This window comes from Equus quagga, chromosome 6 (assembly GCF_021613505.1).
Source record: "Equus quagga isolate Etosha38 chromosome 6, UCLA_HA_Equagga_1.0, whole genome shotgun sequence".
Lineage (NCBI taxonomy): Eukaryota > Metazoa > Chordata > Mammalia > Perissodactyla > Equidae > Equus > Equus quagga.
In genome coordinates this window covers 57,748,937-57,773,774 of record NC_060272.1, presented here as the reverse complement: position 1 = coordinate 57,773,774, position 24,838 = coordinate 57,748,937, and the positions used below count along the sequence as shown (strand labels likewise).

At 36.3% G+C, this 24,838-nt stretch overlaps 1 protein-coding gene across 7 annotated transcripts in view; it reads left to right on the top strand.

Moving 5' to 3' along the window:
• ZC3H13 (zinc finger CCCH-type containing 13) overlaps positions 1–24,838 on the top strand; it is a 98,333-nt gene that overhangs the window by 53,370 nt on the left and 20,125 nt on the right. For 4 of the 7 annotated variants that reach the window (XM_046664072.1, XM_046664073.1, XM_046664071.1 and 1 more), the window contains 5 exons: positions 7,768–8,078; positions 10,692–11,156; positions 17,127–17,318; positions 21,663–21,746; positions 22,096–22,657. In XM_046664072.1, coding sequence (XP_046520028.1) covers positions 7,768–8,078; positions 10,692–11,156; positions 17,127–17,318; positions 21,663–21,746; positions 22,096–22,657 — 1,614 coding nt within the window. The remainder of the gene's footprint in view (positions 1–7,767; positions 8,079–10,691; positions 11,157–17,126; positions 17,319–21,662; positions 21,747–22,095; positions 22,658–24,838) is intronic. The other 3 variants (XM_046664076.1, XM_046664075.1, XM_046664074.1) reach the window with 2 other exon arrangements.

Genomic DNA, 24,838 nt, shown 5'->3' with positions numbered 1-24,838 from the left:
CTTCATTTTCTGGTTTTTTCTCCCTGGCTGTGTCCACCAGGAGCAACAAAGTATGCCTAGGATGTACCTGTTACTGATTATATAGAAAAATCTGAACTTGGTTTCTTTCTTTTGTGTAAGGAAATGAAGCAACAGGGTTAGGAGTACTGAGGGACTGCGTGGGTCCCAGACTTGCACTGGAGCTCTAAAGCCATATTTTGACAAGGTTGAAAAAGGGCATTTTGATTTTGGAGGAGTTAATTTAAGTTTTAGGGTTGTTTAAGGTGGATCTATTATTTTAATTTTTCTCCATTACTATGAATAAAGGATTTATTAATTCTAAAAGCAAACAGTATATTAAGAATCTTTGTCACTGCTTTCAGATTGGTCGGGTATGTAATTTAAAAGCTAGTATCTAAATTCCTTTTGGAGAAAATTGTCCTTTAAAATTAATTTAGATGTCATACTGGGCTTATTAAGAGTATTGGGATTATTAGGATTTGTTGTGCTTAAGTGAAAGTAAGCTAATTCATTTGTTCATCCAACAGTTATTGAATACCTAGTGGTAGGAACTGTTTTAAAAGCTGGTGGTGCAGCAGTGAACAAAAATGTTGTCAGAGGCTTTGTTACTACAGGTGGAAGTAATATATATCACATGTATGTATAATAATATCTTTCTGAAAATGGATTATTTTTCTTCCTTCCAAGTGAGAAAGACTTACTGGGCCGATTGGATATAGAGGATTGCTTACATTTCTTAGAGGATGGCTCCCTAGTGAGTTACTAGAAGAGTGTGCATACGTGTGGGATAGATGATGCAACAAAGACACATGGTCCTCTGACTTTAAGTCCTTCTCCCTGTCTTCTGTCTCAGTTCTACAGCCTTCTAGATCAGGGTCTCCCAACTTGAGATCCATTGGTGGATTTCATGTGGCTGCAAATTTCTTGATGTGTGGGTAAAATTTTGCCTGTGTGTGTTTTGGTGAGGGGAGAGTGCCCATAGCCTCCCAGAAAAATCCGTAATTTCCCCTCTCTTCAAAAAATGTGAAGAATTATTAATCATTCTTTAGACCTCTTCCACTGATCTGGCATTGAGGATTTGAGTACTTGCCTTCTAAACCTTCATCGGTGACATCAACTTTGTTAAGAATATACCCTATTCCCAAAATATGGTTAATTTGAATAATACTAACTTCTGTCATGTACTTGCTTTTGAAGTGAACAGTTTGGAGGCCACAGGTCTTAAAAGAGTTTTCTTACCAGTCGTCTTCCAATTTGACCAGTAGACTTTACTCAGCTACAATTTATTTATGCTACATTGTTCAAAACCTGAGTACCACTTGTTTATCCAAAAAATAAAAACTCTTATGAATTTATTTTATTACTCTGCTTTTAAAAAATGTAGCAGTTTCCCATAGTATTTTTTAAAATAAACTTTCCATATTCTGCTCTGTACAGAGAATACTAAAATCTTAGTTACCTGGAACTCAGCTTACCTAAATCATCTTTATTCTGTGATTTGTTTTAGAAGAGATATAACTCACAGGAAGATTAAGTTCAAATTAGATATTTAGTCAGAAGATCACTTGTGAAGGGATTATTTCATGAGCATCAGTATTCCTAAGCTGTTACCTCTAGATAATCCTAAACTGGATATTCACGATGTTGTTTCAGTGGACCTGTAATACTTTCTTTATCAATGAAAATCTCTGTTCTATATACAGTCATGCTCTGTATAATCACGTTTTGGTGAACGATGGACCTGCATATATGGTGGTCCCATAAGATTAGTACCATATAGCCTGGGTGTGTACTAGGCTGTACCATCTAGGTTTGTGTAAGTACACTCTGTAATGTTCACACAAGGACAAAACTGCCTAACAATGCATTTCTCAGAACATATCCCCGTTGTTAAGTGACGCGTGACCGTACTTTAATTTTTCTGGATCAGGTACCTGAACCAATATGTTAGTGTAGTTTAAGAACAAGGGCTTGAGCAAACACAAACTTTTCGGATAGTAGTTAACCAGAGAAGTTAACTAACAAGTGCGTGTTACTCATTCTGCTGGACATTTGGTTAAATATTGTTTTAATGATGGGTAATATGTTTTAATCAAAATACTAGGTTGTAGAATTTTGAAGTTAAGTGAGAAGATGATAGTAAGAGAGCATAGCTAGTTTTTTTTTTTAATTACTTCATTATGATTAACTGAATATGGAATTTGTTTATTTCTTCGTAGGAGTACAGATGCCTGCATGAGTCTTACCCACATTTGAAAGACAGATTTGATCATTCGAAATTACCTCCAAATTGACAATTTCCTTTCAGTGATTGCACACATTGAAATAATTCAGAAAGCTTCAGACCTTTGACAAAGAATGCTATCTATTGGAATCATTCTTTGATTTATTCAGTATTTACCATTCATGTTCAAATACCATGGTTTATACTGGTGAATCTCATCCTGTGGCTGTGAACCATAGGACAAGAAAGAATTCATGTGTGCAACAAGCGTTTTCTATAGATGAATTGATAATTTCTTGAATAAATGTGTACTGATGTTGCCCTGTTATATACAGAGGATGGAAAAATGTTACATGAACATTTTTATTAGGAAACATCTCATACACATAAAAATAGACCAGTATAATGGTCCTCTTATATCTTTGTTGTTTCATCTATACCCCTGTCCACCTATCCCCTCCACTATTATTTTGAAGCAAGTTCAAGACATCATATCATTTCATCTGTATATATTTTAGCATATATCTCCAAAAGAGAAAGACACTTAAAAATATATAATCACTATACCAGTATCACACCTAAAAGAAAAGAGTAATGTAATTTTAAAATACAAATTTTAAAAGTGTCGATGAATTTGTAGTATCTTTTATAATATTTTCCCAATTAGTGGATATTAGCACAAATAATATCATGAAGGATATGCAGATCTTTTCATATTAAAATGGAACCTTGTATTCAGGTTGAGAATTACTTGTCTGGGGCATTTTCTTTTTTCTGCATTTAATTAAGTTCTATCTGTAGACCTAAAATGTGTTTTTACGTGAATGCTAATTTAGGCTAGGGATATAAAATCAAGGCACTTAAAGAAATGTGTAATATAGCTGAACATAATTATATAATATACTAAATTTATGGTAGACTTGTGTTAAAAATGAAATAGTTTTATAAATATCAAAATAATCACACTGGGAAGAGAAAAACGTGTCTCACATTTAGTCCAGTTGATCAAGGCTTGGGCTCTCTTTTGTAGGTGTGATATTGGGGAAATTTATTGAGCTGAAGAGAGAATCTCCTGTTGTGCAGCCAAAATCTAAAATGGTATTTATGTCCCTAAAAATTCTACTTTTACCCTTTGTGCAACGTGCTTGGTGGAATGAGAGACTTGAGAGAAGGTTCTCAAGCAGTTTCAGAGAGGTTTTCAGTAGCAGGAGGCGACTCTTCTGGTAAACTAGTTACACCTGTCTTCTTTCTCTTCTTCAGTATCATGATCCCTCCTGCCTCCTCTGTGGTTGCTGAGCCCTCAGCATGGAAAGCTCTTCCCTCAGATTTTCAGCACTTGGCTCTTTATCACCTTCTCAGTAAAGGCCCTTTCCTTACCAAGCAACCTAAAGTAGTCCCCCTGGCATACTTTTTGGACCTAGCAGTTTCTGTTTCATTACCCTGTTTTATGAACTTTGTTGCGTTAATTAGCTGAAATTGCCTTGCTTTGTTTTTGGTGGTCTACTCCTAGGCTCTGTAATTAAGAGACTGGTTTTCACTCCTCTCTGTCTCAGTTACCTCAGAGTTGTTGACTTAAAGATGAAATGAGTTAATATATGTAAAGCACTTAGAACAATGTCATACATTTAGTAGCAGGGTATATATTACCTGCTATAGTTATTATTAGTATTATCATCATTCTTATGTTAGTGGCTTTGTCTTCTTTACTTGTATATCCTCAGCGCCAAAAATAATGCTTGGAGCATAGAAGATGCTCACTTAATATTTGTTCAATGAATTAAAGTGACATGATTTTAATAAGAATAAATTTCTTATGTAAAAGAATAGAACCTCAATATTTCTGTGTATGAAATGTGTATCATCTTGTATTTTACCACTGATAATAGAATTGATTTTAATAGTGTCCATAGTCCATTTGTTTTGTTTTAAATTATACTTTTTGATAATGATTTTAAAGGTTGAATTATGAATGTTAGTTACATCATGTAAACATATTTTCATATTTGAGAAAGAGAAACCAATTATTGAGAAAAATTGGTGTTACTAATTTTAAGAAAGTATAGGGTATAAACATTAGCTTGTAGGTGAAATTACTTGCATCTTGAATGAGAGGAAATTTTCTTTTTAAATTTCTTAACATTTCACATTTTTCCTCAAATGAAATACACCCCGAATATTTTCATTCTATATTATGTCCTAATGATAGCAGCATTAAAAAGCTTTTGATTGGAATCAAGTCAGGCTAAAGATCAGCTTTCCCTATGTGCTGTAAATCACAGTGCTCTTGCTAACGGTATGCAGATTTCTGTTGTAAGGTTTTGAGCATCTCTTCATGTAATAAACTTGCCTTTTTTATTTGAATTTCAAATGCCTTTTTTCCTCCTCAGATAGGAAACCAGCCAATTGTAAAGCATAAGATTAGTTCATCGGAAGTTACTCTTGTTCTAGGTGAAAATGTATTTTAATATATCTCTGTAGTAGTCTAGAAGCCAAAGTTCTAATAATTTTGGTCAGATTTCAAGACAGTTTTTTTTCTTAGAGTCACATCTTTTATATGAACATATATGGGTCCAGGTCCAGTTGGGCTCATGTCTGTAATTTGACACATCATGTTTTGTTAACAGATCTTCTTTTCACTGTTCTTCAGTCATCAGACGTTTTTTTGAGAAAGAGTAGCCCTAAGCTAACATCTGCTGCCAATCCTCCTCTTTTTTTTTGTTTTTGTGTTTTATTTTTGCTGAGGAGGACTGGCCCTGAGCTAACATCCGTGCCCATCCTCCTCTACTTTATATGTGGGACGCCTACCACAGCATGACTTGCCAAGCGGTGCCATGTCTGCACCCGGGATCCAAACCAGTGAACCCCGGGCCATGAAAGCGGAACCTGCAAACTTAACCGCTGTGCTACTGGGCTGGCCCCAGTCATCAGACTTTTAAAAAAGAATAGGAACAGAGGAAAATGTCAAGATGCTATCTAAGTTAGCTTGGGCTGCTATTACAAAATATTATAGACTGGGTGGCTTAAACAACAGACATTTATGTCTCACTGGTCTAGAGGCTAAGTCCAAGGGCAAGATGCTGGAAGATTTGGTTCCTGGTGAGGGCCCACTTCCCGGTTCATAGATGGCTGTCTTCTTACTGTGTCCTCACAAAAAGGGGAAAGAGTGAGAAAGAGCTCTGGTTTCTTCCTCTTATAAGGACACTAATCCTGTCATGGGAGCCCCACCCTCAGGATCTCACCTAAACCTAATTACTCCCAAAAGGCCCACCTTCGAATACCAGCACTTTGAGGATAAGGATTTCAACATAGAAAATTGGGGGGAAGAAATATTCACTATATAACAGATCCTTAAATTAAATCAAGAATTTTTTAAAACTGTTTTTTTTTTTTTTTCCTGAGGATGGGTAAGAAGGAAAATAAGGTTAAAATGTTGAAGCCATAACTTAACAGCATGTTGGTGCTCTGACCTGAATATGATAGCTTGATTATCCTAAGCTTCAGCTGAAGGTTTTTCTTCCGTGCAGTAAACACCACATTTGAATAGAAACGTGATTGTACTATAATGTGCTTTTTAAAGATAGTATTATAAACTGTTTTACTTTTTAAGTTCTGTGAACTAGTCATCAAAGGGTATTGTAGACGTTCTTGAAACAATTTTGCATATACCCCAGAAGTAAACTCAAAACCAACCAAAATGTCAGTTCACTGGAGAGCCACATTCTTTATTTTGTCAATTTAGCTATTTCCCAATTGACTAGAACCTAATGAAATTGAAACTGGAAACCACCAAAGAAGAGTCGTTCTAGTTCTCAGACTTGCAATGATTTTTCTGTTCAATTAAGATCACTTGAGTGGCCATTGATCATAAATGGTTTTCCAAATTTGGGTAAGACCCATTGAGCATTTCTACTCATATCTGTTGAGTAAACAAATTTCTATTTAGAGTCAATTAAGTTATAGTGGCTTATGGCTTATTTTTTTATATGAGAAGGGAGTAGCAATTTTTGCTAAAAGCATGAAGGTTTAGTGGAACCACAGATAACTAGAATGTTTAGGTGAATGTGGTATTCTCTTTGGCTGACTTTTACTTTTTTAGTCAACTGTTATCCAAAAGGTGTTTTTGTTTATTTGCTTAAATACTTGTTCTGCAAAATTCTTTCCAATATATTGGATCACTTTCTTGACTCAGTAACATGTATTTTATAGATTTTAACCTTTTGTTGATAAAGGTCTACTAAGGCATTATTTATAAACATAGTTTAGGAAAGTGGTTTTCAACTAGGGGTGATTTTGCCTCCCTGGGGACATTTGGCAATGTCTGGAGTAATTTTTTATTGTCATGAATGGGGGTGGGAGGGAGATGGTACTAGCTTCTAGTGGATAGAAGCCAACGATGCTGCTGAACATCCTTCAATGTACAGGACAACTCCCCACCACAAAGAATTACTTGAATACAGAGTGTCACTAGTGCCAAGATTGAGAAACCCTGGTTTAGAATTAATAATAATTTTGCCATCGTTGCAGATGTTAAAACATATTTGTCATTGGGATTGAAGTTAATTCTGAAATACTTTGACTAGAACTTCAGAATTTTTTGGAACAGACATCTAGCCCTCAAAATGATTGCTTTGAGGAATATTCTGTTTATCTGGATTTCTTACGTCTGGAATGTTATTTTTTAAACAGTTGGTCCTGTTTCTTTTTAGTTATTGCACAAATGTGTGTATTTCAGCTCTCCATCACACACACATTTTGCATATTCATTGTAGACAGGGCTCATGACCTAGCAGATTGTGGGAGTGATTCACATGTGCTCTATGAGGTTATAAGTTGTTTCTCTGGTAGCAGTGAAAGAAGATGATTTGAAAGGAGTAGAGGAAGCCTTAGTGAAACCAAGACTTATGAACTAAATCTCAAGTTGTGCTGCCCAAGAGTGAAGAGAGCAGGTTGTTTAAGATAAAGACAGTATGGACAGTATATCCTTTCCTTAACCCAGGCATTGTTTTCCCTTCCGAAATGTCAACCCAGGCAGTGCAGACTTAAGTTTGGCTCAGCTGGTGATAGCTTTTCCCTTTTCCCATAGCTTTGAATTACAGGCATTCTCACAGCTGCCTTCCATCTAGATCTTACTAGTGTGTTTTCTCTTTAGCTCTTTGTGGGTTCCCTGCTGCAAGTACCTGTTCACACTGTCAGAGATTATCTCTGGTAAGAGTGAGTTCTGTACTTTAAGTGAGGGTAAGATCATCTGTGCTTAGGGAGAATGTTACCTGGAAAAGGAAGTGTGCTTTGGAGCCAAAGCTTGGGAGAAAGGCAGTGCATATCTGATCTAGAACTGTTGCCTCAAGCTGATTTAAAAATCAATCACATCTTTAAAAATCAACTTATTTTACAGCATTGTGAATTAAAACTTGTTGTGAAATTATTATTCACACTTTTAGCTTTAACTTTTACGATCAGCTTTTTTGTTTTTAAAGTAGATTTTCCTTTGGCTAAAAATGAAGGCCCTTGAACATGGTTTTTTTTATTGTTGTTTTTCCTAATAGGTCCACCTCCCCAGCAGGACAGCATCATTCTCCTATATCTTCTAGACATCACTCATCTTCCTCACAATCAGGATCATCTATTCAAAGACATTCTCCTTCTCCTCGTCGAAAAAGAACTCCTTCACCATCTTATCAGAGGACCATAACTCCACCTTTACGACGCTCTGCTTCTCCTTATGCTTCACATTCTCTGTCTTCTCCTCAGAGAAAACAAAGTCCCCCAAGACATCGCTCTCCAATGCGAGAGAAAGGGAGGCATGATCATGAACGAACTTCACAGTCTCATGATCGGCGTCATGAAAGGAGGGAAGGTATGCGCTGTACTTTATCTTTATTTTTTTTAGAGTTCTTTTATTTAAGTAGATATTTTCTTTATTGAAAAGTTGGACATTCAAATTTATTATTATAAAGAAAGCTTTGTTCTATTAAGTTTTCTGTAACAAGAGTTCTTGAGGACAATAGGAGGTGCTTAGTGACATGGGAATGTAAGCTGCTAAATATATAGTGGGCATTTATATATATATATATATATTAAGTTGGTGCTTTCTTTAAGTTAAGATGTTTTACTTGAGTACTCTTGAGTTCTAGAAATTTTTGGCTATCTCATTCTTAAAGCATCCCTCTAATTACTTAGTTAATTCTTTAAAAACAACAAAGAGCTGAAGGAAAGAAAACCAACAAACCAGGGGGCAGAGTTTGGAAACATCAGAAGTGTTTCGATAAAGGAAGTGAGGGCTGGGGGAACATTCAGAAGGTCAGTGCAAACCAAGTGCCAGTTTTCCTGGTGTAACTCAAGAAAGAAGTAAGCAAAGCAGTTTTCCTTTCTAGTCCCCTGAGAATTAAGTTAACTTTGGATTTGCTCCTCCCTGTTCAAGCTGAGATGCTATTAATACCTGGCAGTACAGTCTAATAGCTCTCATCTCTTTCTGTACTTGTCTAAGCTTCTCCTTGTTTATTTAACTTAACAAATCTTTTTCCTAACTTCTCTTGAGTTAGTTTTTTAAGGTAATGAGTATTCAGGAAATACTTGCTTCCTTGCAGCAACATTTCTGTTTAATATGCATTTTAGAAGCTTTTATGAGTGTGGTACAGCAGTCTCCTATGAAACATGTTGAACTTAGTTGTCTTCCTATCAACAGTGCAAGCAATAATTAATCAAGTTCTTTTATTCAAGAAAATGATGGATGCATAGGTAGGGACCGGAGAGAGCACCTGTTTTATATATTCCTTGTGTACATGATTTTGGAACCAGATGAGCACAACAGTATTTATGGAATGTTGGTAAGATGGGAAAATTCTCTTATACCTATCTATTAATTTTAATAAGATACTTGACAACTAGAGTTGACCAGAAATATGGTATACATTTAATCACTGCTTTATTGAATGAAAATTCTTTAATATTTCAAAACATAATTATTAAACATACTAATAAAGGGGAAATTTAGTATGCAGTTGAGTCTTACAGGAACAACTTTTTGTGGTAAGAGTGGCTTATATTATAGGAAGATTCCTTTTAATAATAAACCACGTGTGTTTAGGTTCTTTTAAGGAGTATGTTTCTTTAACCTTACATGCAAAAGATGTGGCAGATGTTTTTTCCTCTCTAGTTAGATGTCGTTTTCTGAAATAAGGATAATCTTAGTGGAAGGATGGGGAGGTAGGTAAAGAACAAAATATAACTTGGTGTTTTTGTAAAGACTGATGGGGGCATCATGAAAAAAGTCTTAAGTGAAAAAATTTCTAAGCATGGTTGGTATTGGAGGAGGTCTAGAAGTGATAGATTTGCACAAAAAGTGATGAAGACATCAAATCCTTGCCTAATGCTTCCATTCTTGAATGGCATTTGTGGATATAGCCATATGGACAAAGTAAATTGGCAGGGGAGATAAATTACAGATGAGAATCTAGGGGGTTTTGTGGATATTAGGTATTTGGGTGCTTGAGAAAGTCCATGGACCTAGGGACTGGGGACAAAGAGAAAAGGAGGTAAATTTACAATGTCCTAGGCATAAAGCTGCTACAGTTGCTGAAGTAGCCTCAGATCTTGGGGCAGTTACAGGGTGTAAGCGCAATTTATGAAGGAATTTGATAAAAAAGGCAGGGTTTGTTCTTTGAGGTTCTGTTGTTACTTCTTTGACTTCATACCAGATTTATGCTGTAATTAATTTATATCTAATCTAGGCATATCTAAAAAATAGTTTCTGATCTTTGCAAATTCCCCTGAGGTATACGGTTGACTAAGCCATTTAAGCTCTGGGCCTCTGTTTCTTCATTTACACAGTGGCAAAGTTACATTAAGTAATCAGTGGGGGTTCGTTCCAACTTTTTAAAAACTGAAATTATTTCTTTATTTTTCTATGAAATGTGAGAAAATGGTTTAAGTAGAGAAAGCTTTAGAGACGGGAGTGTGAGTCCATTAAACAGCTTAAGAAAAGAAAGGGAGAATAACACTATTTCTTTGCTGGCCAGCTTACTAAGTGTAGACCACGCTCAAGTACTTTTAAGTACATTTGAGGTGGTCACATGTGGTCTCATCTAGCCTAATAGTTGGTAGATGATTAAAGTCACTGTGTGCCTCTGGATCTAAAAGTGGTTTCTAAAAAATACGCCATCAATGATATGAGGTCAACTTACTTGTTTCAGTTGTTTAAGATCTGTAAGTATGTGGTGGGGGGAGATTATGTTCAAAGTTTATCCAATCAAGAACATAATTATCCAATTGTTAATAAAATTACCTGTGAAATTTCAGCTTACAGATGGTTTTAATTTTATTTTTCGCCCCTATTTTCTCCTTTTATATTCTGCAAAGAACATGAATTACCATTGTAATAAAATTTTAAAAGCTTTGTATTATATATATTGTCTAGTTTCCCAAAATTTTGTAAAAGGAATTATGGTTGATTTCCAAAATTGCATTACAGAGACTAGAGGCAAAAGGGATAGAGAAAAGGACACAAGAGAAGAACGAGAGTATGAACAGGATCAGAGCTCTTCTAGAGACCACAGAGATGACAGAGAACCTCGAGACGGTCGGGATCGGAGAGATGCCAGAGATACTAGAGACCGAAGGGAACTGAGAGACTCCAGAGACATTCGGGACTCCAGGGAGATGAGGGATTATAGCAGAGATAACAAAGAGAGCCGTGATCCCAGAGATTCTCGGTCTGCTCGTGATGCCCACGACTACAGGGACCGTGAAAGTCGAGACACTCATCGAAAGGAGGATACATATCAGGAAGAATCCCGAAGTTATGGCAGAAACCATTTAAGAGAAGAAAGCTCTCGTGCTGAAATAAGGAGTGATTCCAGAAATGAGTCTCGAAGTGAAATTAGGAATGACCGGATGGGCAGAAGTAGGGGGAGAGGTCCAGAGTTACCTGAAAAGGGTAAGGTTTTTGTCTTGTCAGTGAACTGCATCTTGTATATTTGTATAGAAATAATTAAATTACCTAAGATTTCTTTTCTAAATGTATTATTTCTTACATTCGTTATCATCATTTTGTCAAAGTAATTTTCAGTTAATAGAATTTTTGATCTTCCCTAAAAATTCCGAATATTACTAATGCTAAAGTAGCAAAAGATAAATAGGGCCTGACCTAGAGCCCCGGTTGAATTATTTCCAATCATGCCTACCATCTTGATTAATGTGGAACACTAAGAAAATTGCTATCAGGCAAAAAAGTAGAGTCAAAAGGAAGTAATTTCTAATAAACAGGTATATAAATGATAAAATAATCATTACAGTGGGGTTAAAATGGTCGACTTTCAAAATTGGTGGTGTCAGAAATGACTGATTTGTTTATTCTTCAGTATTTGTGCTTACTTCAAACCACCTCAGATCGTAACGTATCATCTTGAGCCATTTTTCTTATCTTCCCCTAAAACGCATTTGCCATCACGCAATAACTACCTAGCTAAATGTATTTGTCCTCAAACTGCTTGGACTGAATTAAGCTTTGACCTCTCTCTTCCTCCACTCCCTTCTCTCCCCTCCTCTAAAACACTGCTGCACAATTCTGATCACACTTACTCTTTTCTGCTGTTCTCTTGGTCTGTCCTGGTCGATGTTACAGCTTCATGTTAAGCTGAAGGCCCTCACCTACTCCTTCATAGTTGTCTTGACTTTTCTTGGCTCTTTGCTTTTCAAATACATCTTACAAATGAGTTGTTTTTTAAAATTTCATGAAAAACTGTTGGATTTTTATTTCAAATGCATTAAATTTATCAGTTTATAACTTCTGCTATTAACGTCTCGTACATATTATTCCTGAGCCTTCTCTGTTTTTGTTGTCATTGTAAATGGTACTTAAAAAAATTCTCTCTTTTTTTAGTAATGCATTTGCATGGTTCAAAATTTCAAAGGTACAAAAGGGTATATAGTGAAAAGCCTGCCTTCTACCCCTGACCTGGTTCTCTCTTTTGCCAATTTTGTATGTATCTTTCCCCAAAATACTCTACACAAGCCCATATGTATGTCTCTTATTTTCCCCTCTGGTTCTACCAATATAATTTTTAAAAAAGCAACTATATACTGCACTATAACCTGCTATTTTCATTTAGAAAAAAATATCTTGGAGATCATTCTGTATCAGGCAACTTTATAAACAGCTACCTCCTCCTTTTGTTGCATAATGTCTATTATAGGATATACCATAAAGTTAGTAAGTCCTACATTAGTGGACATTGAGGTGTTCCAGTCTTTTTTGTTTTCCAACAGTGCTTCAGTGATTAACTCTGTACAGGTGTCACTAAATCTTGTCTTTTAAAACATTTCATTTTCTTTTTTTTTTTAAAGATTGGCACCTGAGCTAACAAGTGTTGTCAATCTTTTTTTTTTTTCCCTGCTTTATCTCCCCAAACCCCCTGCACATAGTTGTGTATCTTAGTTGCAGGTCCTTCTAGTTGTGGCATGTGGGACGCCGCCTCAACATGGCCTGACGAGCGGTGCCATGTCCGCGCCCAGGATCCGAACCAGTGAAACCCTAGGCTGCCACAGCAGAATGCGCGAAGTTAACCACTCGGCCACGGGGCCAGCCCCCAAAACATTTCATTTTCTAATGTTTATTGCTGGTATATGGAAATAGAAATTGATATTCGTATATTAATCTTACCTTGTGATGTTGCTGTATTTTCTTAGTAGGTCTAGTTAGATTCTCTTAAACATTTATATCAGGGAACAGACAGATTTAGCTCTTCCCTTCTGATTATTATTTATTTACTGTTGACCACCTGATGAGCAGCTCTATCAGTAGTTTGAATATAAGTGGTATAATGGTCTTCTTTGCTTTGTTTCAGATTTTAAAGAATTATTGCTGGCCTTTCACCATTAAGCATGGTGGTTGTAGATTTTTAGCAAGTGCTTTTTATTGTGTTAAGAGCGTCTCCTAATTTTCCCAATTTAGCTAACAGCTTTTGTCAGAACTGTTTTTTCTGTATCTTGAGATCTTTTTACCTTGTTACTTATGTTAATAGATTTTTTAAAGTTTAGAACTATCCTTGCATTTCTAAGGTAAATGCAGTTTTTTTCGAGTTCTAGAATAGGTTTGTTAAAATTTAATTTTGAATTAAGTTTCTCTGTTTTTAGTTGAGATTGGCATGTATAATCAGTGGCACGATGGTACATATTCAACAACTAACTCTTCAGGAGAAAAGTCTTGACTTACAGATTTTGCTGATATCCATGGTATAAATACTCCCATCATAGCAGATATCGAGCTACTAACATGGTGTCACTTAATGTGGAGTTGGGAAGAGATATGCACAGTTGGTTCTTTGGAGCCAGTGTGAATCAGTTCTAGCATTCCATTGCATGGTTTTCATTTTTGTGTTGTCCTTGTTTGGTTTAGGGATCAGAGTTATACTAGCCATATAAAGTGTGTTGGGAAGTTTTGCTTCTTTTTTTCCTCTTCTCTGGGACAATTTATATATGAGTGGTTATCAGTTCTCTGACAGTTTGATGACATTTGTTTGTTAAGCGTCATTTCTCATTTTTCTGAAGGTTAGAGTTATAGGTTTAGATTACAGTCATGCATCAGTAAACAACAAGGATATGTTGTAAAAAATGTTGGGTGATTTTGTCGTCGTGCAAACGTCATAGAGTGTACTTACACAAACCTGGATGGTTTAGTCTCCTAAACACCTAGGCTACTGGTACTAATCTTATGGGACCAGTGTCGTATATGTGGTCTGTCGTTGACCAAAATGTCATTACGTGGCCCATGGCTGTATTGTAATAGTTATAGATTTCTGTTTTTCTCTTGAAGCAGTTGTAGTAAGTTATATTTTTTCAGGAAATTTGTTTTCAAATTTTTGATATAAAGATGTTCCTAAATGTATTTTTAAATATCTGTTATACCTGTAATTATACTTCCTTGTTTTTTTCCTTGCTCAGTCTTGCCAGAGGTTTATCCATTTTGAGACTTCAAAGAAATAACCTTTGGTTTTCTTTATATTCTTTTATATCTCTTTTGTTCTATTTCATTAATATGTACTCTTAAGTTTCACTCTGTTGTGAAAATTTGTTAATAACCATTCTAAACACTTTCTAAATTTTGATAGTTCTTTTTTGATTCATGACTTATATAGAAATAGGATTTTAAATTTCCAATCATGGTTTTTAAAATAACTCCCCTCCCCATGTTTTAATTGTTATCAGAGAAGGCTCTGTTTGAAGTCAGTTCTTTGGCACTTGTATTTGTTAAGACTTACTTTGTGGCTCAGCAGTCGGTTTTTATAAGTGTTCTGCATGTGCTTTTAATGGTTTGCTTCAAGGTGTCTCTAAGCTTGTTTGTTAACCACATTTTCAAATCTACATTTAATTCTTTTAGACTGCCTTTTCTATCATTACAGAGATGTGAGTTAAATCTTCCTCTATCATTGTGGCTTTGTCCATCTGTTGTAATTTGATCACTTTTTGCCTTGAATATTTTGAGGCTTTGCTGTTAGGTACACATAAGGCAAATTATTCCTTTTATCATAAGAGAATGAGTCTTTTTGTCCATAATAGTGCTTTTTGTCTTGAAGATTATTTTGTCACAGATTTCTTTTGGGTGGTATTTGTTTGAAAATATCTTTTTCCATCCTTTCAAACTTTCTGTATCTTTTTGTTTTAAATGTGACCTTAAATAGCTTGTACTTAGACATATGTTAGAAATATGTTGAATCCTCCCATTATATCTGCCTTTATTCTTAACTTTTCTTTCAAATTTTTCATCTCTTTATTTCTTTCACTTTCTGGGTCGTATCCTCAGATGTATCTTTTTTTACTAATTTTCTTTTAGCAGAATCTAATCTGACATTTAATCTTTTCATTCCTAGATGTAACCCTTTTGTTGCCTTTTAAAAATGTTTTAAGGGGCTGGCCCCGTGGCCGAGTGGTTAAGTTTGCGCGCTCTGCTTCGGTGGCCCAGGGTTTCACCAGTTCGAGTCCTGGGTGCAGACATGACACTGCTCATCAAGCCATGCTGAGGTGGCATCCCACATGCCACAACTAGAAGGACCCACAGCTAAAAATGCACAACTATGTACTGGGGGGCTTTGAGGAGAAAAATAAAAATCGCTTAAAAAAATGTTTTAAATTTCTTTCTGCTCTTTAATTATTAACATATTCTTTATAGATATTTTGATTATTATAATACCCTGTTATAGTATTAAGAATTATGCTATAATTCTTTCAAGGCTCAAAGCCTGTTATGTGTAAAGTGTGTGTGTAGCTCTGTGCAGTTTTTTTCAATCACTTTATTGAGGTATTATTGACATACAAAAAGGTGCACACATAATATATACAAGTTCATGAGCCTGGACATAAGTGTACACTCAATGAAACCATCACCATAACCTGTGCCATAAACGTATCTATTACCTGCAAGAGTTTCCTCTCACTCTCTCTATTATTTTTGTGTGTTTGATGAGAACATTTAATGTAAGATCTACCCTCATACCAAATTTTTGAAGTTGCCAATATAATAATATTAACTATGGGCACTATGTTGTACAGTAGATCTCTAGGATTTATGCATCCTGTACAGCTGCAACTTTATAGCCTTTGACTGATACCGCCCTATTTCCCTCTCCCTCCAGCCCTGGCAACCACCTTTCTGCTCTCTGCTTCTATGAGTTTGACTATTTTGGATTCCACATATAAGTGGTATCATGTAGTATTTGTCCTTCTGTGTCTGACTTATCTCACTTAGCATAATGTCCTCCAGGTTCATCCATGTTGTCTCAAATGGCAGAATTTCTTTTTTAAGGTTGAATAATATTCCATTATATGTATGTACCACATTTTCTTTATCCATTCATCTGTCAATGGAAGTTTAGGTTGCTTCCATGTCTTGGCTATTGTGAGTTAATGCTGCAGTGAACATGGGAGTGAAAATAGCTTTTCCAGATCTGATTTCAATTCCTTTGGATATATACCCAGAAGTGGGATTGCTAGATCATATGGTAGTTCTATTTTTAATTTTTTTGAGCAACCTCCATACTGTTTTCCATAGTAGCTATGTTGCCTTGCATTACCATCGCCACAATCAAGAGACTCAACTGTACCATCACAAGACTCCCTGTGTTACCCCTTTACAGCCACACCCAAATACCCTCTTCTGTCCCTGACCCCTGGCAACCACTGATATAGCCTTCATCTTACAATTATTTCACAAATGCTACATAAATGGAATCATGCTGTATGTATCCTGTTGGGATTGGCTTTTTCATCCAGCATAATTTCCTTGAGGTTCATCTAAGTTGTTGCATTTATTAATAGTTTGTTCTTTGTTGTAGTAGTCCATGGTCTGATGTAGCATGGTTGTTTAACCATTCACCCATTGAAAGACATTTGGGTACTTCCCAGTTTTTGGCTACAAGTAAAACTACTGTGAACATCCATTTCCCACATATTTTAATGAAAATTTTCAGGCACCACTTAATGTCAACAAAGTACCTTGGTTCTGTATTGGAGTGTTTTCACTATAAACTATAATCAAAGCAATAATGTGTATCCATATTTTTCATTATTTTCATGATATTTCTGTGACTTAGATATGAGTCAATTGTTTTTATTTTTTGTTTTGTTGTTTTTTGGGTTAGTTGAGATATTCTTGCTTTATGATTCCGTTATATGACTTTCTTTATAGATAAGGCAAACTGAGACTTAGTTTACTCAAGTCAGTCATCAGACAACTTGGGTGTTCTGACCCAACATTTAGTATTCTTTCCAACAATGATTACCACGCTTTGGAATACCAAAAAAAAAAGCCCACCTTTATCTGTATGTTTTTTGGGAGGAAAGATGGTGACTGATGAAACTTGTTGAATAAAGTATATGTGTTTAAACATTTGTGTGAATATCCTTTGTTTAGGAAGTCGAGGCACAAGAGGTTCTCAAATTGATAATCACAGTAGTAGTAGCAACTATCATGACAGCTGGGAAACTCGGAGTAGCTATCCTGAAAGAGACAGATATCCTGAAAGAGACAACAGAGATCAAGCAAGAGATTCTTCCTTTGAGAGAAGACATGGAGAGAGAGACCGTCGTGACAACAGAGAGAGAGGTTTGTCAAATGGGATATTATTAAATAGTGACCAGCATTCACTGGGAGAATTGTTTTTTTTGAAGAGTATCAATTTGCTTTTTAATATAAGCTATCTTTTAAGATTTTTCCTTGTTCACACATTTGAAGCTATTATATTTTCTCTCATATAATCCTCCACGTTTACTTAGTTTAGGAGAGAGTGTCTGAATAGCTAGCTGCCCACACCTATTTGACACCAGAGTATGTACTGAGGTGTGGTAGGTACTTGCATACTTGCAAGAACTGAGGTGTCACATCTGCTCTATGTCTCTCACCTTAACCAAATAGCTCACAACCCTTTAAAGACTGTGGATCTTGGGTGCCATTCCAGGCATTTCTGATTCAGGAGATACTTAAACTTTCTCATCTGAGTATCCTGGCCACTCACTCACTAGTTGGATAAACAGAGACTTATAAGGACTGACATGTTGATGATAGGGCTGGGGGTTGTTTAGAGAAACATTTTATTCCTATTCCTTCCTAAGAATATGTATTACTTGCTTTAACTAATTTTATATTCATGTATATCTTAAGCTAAAAATTTTCTGTTACTATATTAGATCGTCTCTTAAGTCAGTTTTGAAGCAAAATTCCTAGAAGGCATTTAAGAAGGGTTATAAAGACTTTAACAAGCTTTTATTATCTGTACATATTAGGGCCTTTAAACGTTTAAGATCTAAACACTTTACTAACCTTGGCTGGTTACTAAAGTGAGATTTGCCATAATTCTGGGATTGGTACAGTATGAAACTTGATGGAGTAGGGAATTGAGTATTGATGCTTCACAGTGGGCTGAATCAAAAAGGTAATACTGTGTCTTGATATGGGTGGTAATGAGAGGAGGACAGAGTCTCTAACACACCATGTACTTTTGGGAGTATAGCTTGAGGTCAGAGTTGGTTGGGTTGAGTTTGTTAGGGTAAGCCTAATGCATTTAGGTTAAATGTTAAATGGAGATATATATGATATCCTTAGTTACAGATGAGGCTGGAGTTTATATGTTCTGTGTTGATATCTGAAATTATTTCTTCCCTAACACTGATTTACCTCTCTTTACTCTCTTTAATCTAACACCATGTCCTGATAATGCTTTTTTTGTATCTGTTATTTTTTTTCTTGTTTTGTATCCTAGTTCAGGTTTTTCTCACCTCCTGCCTGAATTCAGTAGTAACATTTTGTTTCAATTTTATGTTTAGTTCAACCACACGTGTTAAGTTACCAAGAATTTTGATAAGTTGCTCTTTGTATATTCTGACTTAGTATCCTTTACAATTTTATTTTCTTTCCTTTTTGGTGAGGACAATTGGCCCTGAGCTAACATCTGTTGCCAATCTTCCTCTTTTTGCTTGAGGAAGATTGTCCCTCAGCTAACATATGTGCTGGTCTTCGTCTGTTTTGTATGTGAGACACCACCACAGCATGGCTTGATGAGTGGTGTTTAGGTCTGCACGCAGGATCCAAACCTGTGAACCTCAGACCTCCGAAGCGGAGTGTGCAAACTTAACCACTATGCCACCAGGCTAGCCCCTATCCTTTACAATATTAATTCAGAGAATATATATTAAAAAATTCTTTAAAATCCTTTTATCTTTGCAATATCCCTGTGAGTGTAGGTATGAGAAGAGAATTCATGTTTTATAATTTAGGAGATTGGGGCTAAGAGAAGGGTAGTGATTTTTCCAATATTACAGAGGAAGTAACTTCCAGAGCTAGAATTTAAACTCAAATCTTCTGACTGAAAAGCCTGTTCTTTTTTTGTTTTACTTTACTAGAACTATTTGAATAAATATTACTTGTATGATTGAAATAGAAACCTATTTTTGAGTTTAATGGTATATTCTCCAGATGTTTATTGAGTACCCATGCACTTTGCTAGTTTCTTGGAGTGCAGTAGTTCTTGTGTTTGTTGTACTTGTAGAACTTAATAGGGGGAAAGATACTCCTCAAAAGAAAGAAATGATTATTGAGTGCCATCAGGGAAACAGACATGGGCCTTAGATAGAAATAAAGGATAAGAGAGGGACCTATTTTATCTAGATAGAGTATTTACGAAAATTTGAGGAGTTGACGTTTAGGCAGAGGTAAGGGCAATAAAAGAAATTAGCCCTGCAAAGATTGAGGGTAAAAACGTTCTGTGCAGAGGGAAGAGTGTGTGTCAATTCCCTGAGATGGGAAATAGCTTAATATGTCCTAGAGTCTGAAAGAAATCCAGTGTGACTGGAGTATGGTGAGCAATAGCAAGATTGATAGAGGTTGACAGTAGAGGTGTACCCAGGCACCTTGGTAGGTGCTCAAGAATTTGAATCTTTCCTTTAGTTTTTCATAAGTGAATTAGGGTGCAAATTGACAATTGAAGTGTGGTGAATTCTTCTACTAAACAAAGTTCTGTGAGAAGACAAAAAAGAGCAAACTGAGTTCTAAGGAAATCCAAGAAAGTTTCCTAAAGAGGAGACATCTGAATTAGGGCCTGAAGGATAAGTAAAAGTTTGCTAGAAAGAATGATGCAAGAAACACTATAGGGGAGAGGGTGTAGCATGTGCAGACTACAGGGCTAAAAGAAACATATTCTTTGAAGCAGTAAAGAATTATAAAGTTGGAATAGAGCTATGCTATAATTGGTAGGGAAGGTAAGAAGTGAGGAGAAAGGATTGTAAATGGCCTAATAAGTCAGGCTAAAAATTTTGGGTTTAATTTCCTTTTCACTGCCTACCAGATAACTGCTATTAAGCAGCTGGGAAAAAATAGAGTTTTCATCAGAAAAGTGTAAGAGAGTCTAGGGAAAGGCTGAAGACAAGGATACCAACCAGTTAGACTGTTAATGACGTAGACATCTAAGAAGAGCTGATCAGAGTCTGAGTCAATAATATTAACTGTAGGGATGGAGAGAGGAAGTGGAATAAAGAAATATTTTGAAAGTGAAATTGATGGTACTTGAATATGGTGGAACTTGGATAACAGCTTTCCAGCTTTCGTGAATGGATATGTCGTTCATTAAGATAAGGAAATATATGAAGAGAAGCACATCTTTTCAAGAACACATTTTAGGGAAGATAGTTTAGACATACTAAAGTGGTATTCTTATAACCTTTCCATTTTCTTTGAAGTAAGGAGTATTGTCATTTTGGTTGGGAAAATAGAGTTTTTATCTGTCAAAACAGAGTATCTGACTAAAATAGTCTATTCCCTGACATTACTGTAATCAGAAATTTCAAGCATGTATTGCTATAAGATACAGTACTGAATTCGTTTCAGGTTGTTTTCTCATCATTGTGATGTTACTATGGCCCTCATACCAGGCATCCAGACAGTCTTAAGACATGAATATATAGCATTCCGGGAATTAAAAGTGTAGTACAATAGAACGTTTTAAATTTAAGTTGGTTTCAGCAAAAAGAAAGGTTTACGAGTACTGACTTCTAGTCCTGATGTCCTACTATATCTACCATCTCTGGGACTTTGTCAGGACAACTTCTGGACCATAATTTCTGTGTTTTTAAGAAGAGAAGGAGCTGGACAAGGTTTTGTTTTAGCTTTAAAATTCTATGAACTCTTTATAACCTATAAAAGAGTAAATATGGATAATTCTTGTCTTTTTCATCTGTGATAAGCAAGGAAATTCAAGTTACCTTTGAACCCTTCCCTACAAATATCCTAAAATTATTCTGTTTAAATAAGTTGATGTTAGATATTCCACTTGCAAACCTGTTGGCTGTTTTATAGTAGGACCTTTATAACTAACCAAAACATTATTATATAATATGAGAATAGAAACATCACAGTAGCCTAGATCCTAGCACAGTGAACTGCTTTCAAAAATGGCTATCTCTGGAAAAGTTCATGCCATTTTCTTAAATATTTTTTGATCCCAGACTACTTTCCTGCTCAGCTGGGCATTTGGGCAGCACACATTCATTTTCTCCGTGTTTATGTGATTTGTGTATTGAAGAAAAGAAAATATGTATATATATATTATATTATATATGTACATATATATATAAAATATAATAAGATTATCAGTTAACATTTTAAGACAACAGCTCTTCATCTGAGTAATCAGTTATATGATTAAAACTTTTATTAATAGTTATTAATTATAAATATATATCACTAATATGAAACACTTTTTACATTTGATTATTTCAAGATTGCTAAGCATCAGTACCCTTAATCTAGTTTATGATAAACTGATATTGCAGCAACAAATACTGACAGATGTTTTGTTCTACTATATTTTCCTCACATAGTAGCTGCACTTTGATGTGTATATATTTCGGCCTGAAATTAGAGGTGTGACTTACGAGGGAAATTTTTTTTTTCCTTCAGCTCCTATGTTCTACACCTCCTGCTGCCCCTATCCTTTGCCACCAGTGTTCTCAGGTCCTGCTGGGGGGACAGAGAAGATCAGAGGTGAAGGGTAGAGATGGCAGAAAGTGGGGTTGGAGCAGGGGGCTGGAGGTAGGGTAGGGAGCATGCAGAGAGAGATCAAAGGTGGATCAGCGGGAGGTGGGAGGTGGGGTTGATGGGGAGCAGAAAACATGTTAGTTAGAGGGCAAATAAAAATTACGTGTAAGAAAAAAATATTTTTAAACATCTAGGGGTGATTATTTGGATGATTAAATTAAAAGTAAACATAGTACCTGATTTATATTTGTTGCCACTGTGACCCTATACACAGATAAAATTTAAGATTTTCCATACTGTCTTGCCAATAGGTTATGTCAAATTAATCACTGACAAAACTTGATTTTCATTGTAGATCAAAGACCAAGCTCACCAATTCGACATCAGGGAAGGAATGACGAGCTTGAGCGTGATGAAAGAAGAGAGGAACGAAGAGTAGACAGAGTGGATGATAGAAGAGATGAAAGGGCTAGAGAAAGAGATCGTGAACGAGAACGAGACAGAGAGCGGGAGAGAGAGAGGGAACGTGAGCGGGATCGGGAAAGAGAGAAAGAAAGAGAACTAGAAAGAGAGCGTGCTAGGGAACGGGAGAGAGAGAGAGAGAGAGAAAAAGAGAGAGACCGTGAAAGAGAGAGAGATCGTGACCATGATCGGGAGAGGGAAAGAGAGAGGGAACGCGATAGGGAAAAAGAACGGGAGCGAGAGAGAGAAGAAAGGGAGAGGGAGAGAGAGCGAGAACGGGAGAGGGAGAGAGAGCGAGAACGGGAACGAGAAAGAGCAAGAGAGAGGGATAAGGAACGAGAGCGCCAAAGGGATTGGGAAGACAAAGACAAAGGGCGAGATGACCGCAGAGAAAAGCGAGAAGATATTCGAGAAGAGAGGAATCTTAGAGACGGGCATGATGAAAGAAAATCAAAGTAAGAATGATTATGCGGCAGTCTTTTCAAGTTATATTTCAGTAAAGAATTCGAAAAGTTCCATTTAAGGCTTTTCATTGTGTCCCTGATAGCCTCTTAATTCTTTTTCCTCTGTACATTTTCCTGTATTTCAATTTTATTATGTATATTTGTTGTTTAAAATATTTTGAATTGTCTAGAAAAAAGTAACAATTTTCCCATTCTATTTTTGTATCCAGGGGATATAATTAATCTTTCTTGTTTACTGAGCCATTTTTGATGGCACATTGGCTATTTGACTGCTATAGACTTGTTTTTAACAGGAATCCAACCTAAAAGTGATAGAATCAATGAGTTTATATCTCATCATATCCACTTTACAACTAGTTAATAGAGTTGATTGGTCTCAAGAGATACTGCCTATATTCTTCCTGATAATCCTTCACGGGTTTTCTGTACAGTCATGTGTCACTTAATTATGGGGATATGTTCTGAGAAATGCATTGTTAGGCAATTTCGTCATTGTTCAAACATCATAGAGTGTACTTACACAAACTTAGGTGGTGTAGCCTACTATACACCTAGGCTATATGGTATTAATTGTTTTTTGGGTTTGTTTTTTTTTTTTTTTTTTCTAAGGAAGAATCTGTTGCCAATCTTCCTCTTTTTGCTTGAGGAACATTAGCCCTGAGCAAACATCTCTGCCAAAGTTCCTCTATTTTTGTGTGTAAGTCGCTGCTACAACATGACTGACGAGTGGTTAGGTCCATGCCCAGGATCCAAACCCACAAACCCAAGCTGCCAAAGCAGAGCGTGCCAAACTTAACCACTACACCATGGGGCTGGCCCCTATATGGTACTAATTTTATAAGACCACTGTCATGTATGCAGTCTTTTGTTGACCAGAATGTCATTGTGCAGCATATGACTGGACTTAGAAGTCTGGAGTCACTACCCCCAAGCTAGGGAAGTATTCACAGTGTCTTAGAACTGAGGGAATTCCTGTAATCACTGCATGGCTAGAAGATGAGGGACAGGGAGGTGTCCTCTCTTGGCCTGGAAGTTAGAGTAGGTTATTGGGATCAAAAGATATTTTATCATCTCATATGTCTGAGGGCATGTTCTTTTTCTTTCTTTCTTCTCTCTTTTTTTAACCAAAAAGAATTTATTTGCTCAGGTATGCAGGAATCTAGGCTTAGCCTTCCTTTGTTCTGATGTGACTGTATCCAAATTCTCAAAGCATCGGGAATCTCACCATCTCTCCACTCTTTCCTTCTCTTAGTTCCAGTCTCAAAAGTTTTCTCCAGATGATGACTAAGATGGCCCCAAGGTTGTGCCTATCAGCTGAGCAACCCCCTCTGTTTGGGTTCTCAGTTGAGGAGTAGACAAGGGAGCTAAGCCAATCACTGTAGCCATGAGAATTCTGGTCAGTTTTGAGGTTTTAGGGAAGCAAAAGCAAACTTACTGGCATTAACTGCTTTTTTTTTTTTTTTAAATACCAACCAGGATAAAAGGTATGGTTGAGTTTGCTAAAACAAACTATGGAAATAATTTATATATCTTCAATCTTTTTTCCCCTGCCTCCAGCACATTTGGCCCATGGTACACATACAGCTGCATGCTTTAGGCTGTTTTCATCATTGCTATTATGGATTATGGTTATGGACAAACAACCAAGCACAGAAGTGGACGCTTCTTCCATTAGGTCTTGGTTTCCCTTCAGTCTTGCAGCCAGAGTTTTCTGTAGTTCACCCTCTGGCTTCCCTTTCTCCACATTTTTTAAAAAAATCATACATTAACATAAAATTCAGATATTACCTTTAACGCATGTGAGCACACAATATATGTTATTTCTCTTCTGTCCTCTGAACTCTTTAGCTCTGTATCTTCGAAGATTAAAATTCTGATATCTGTTATTTATCTCTTATCCAGTCCTGTGTTTGATTATATTTTTCCATGCTTCTGATCTCTGCTTACAGTAGCAAAAGTTTCTTCCAGGGGCCAGCCTGGTGGTGCAGCGGTTAAGTTCGCACATTCCGCTTCTCGGTGGCCCGGGGTTCGCCAGTTCTGATCCCGGGTGCGGACATGGCACCACTTGGTACGCCATGCTGTGGTAGGCGTCCCACATATAAAGTAGAGGAAGATGGGCACAGATGTTAGCTCAGGGCCAGGCTTCCTCAGCAAAAAAAAAAAAAAAAAAAA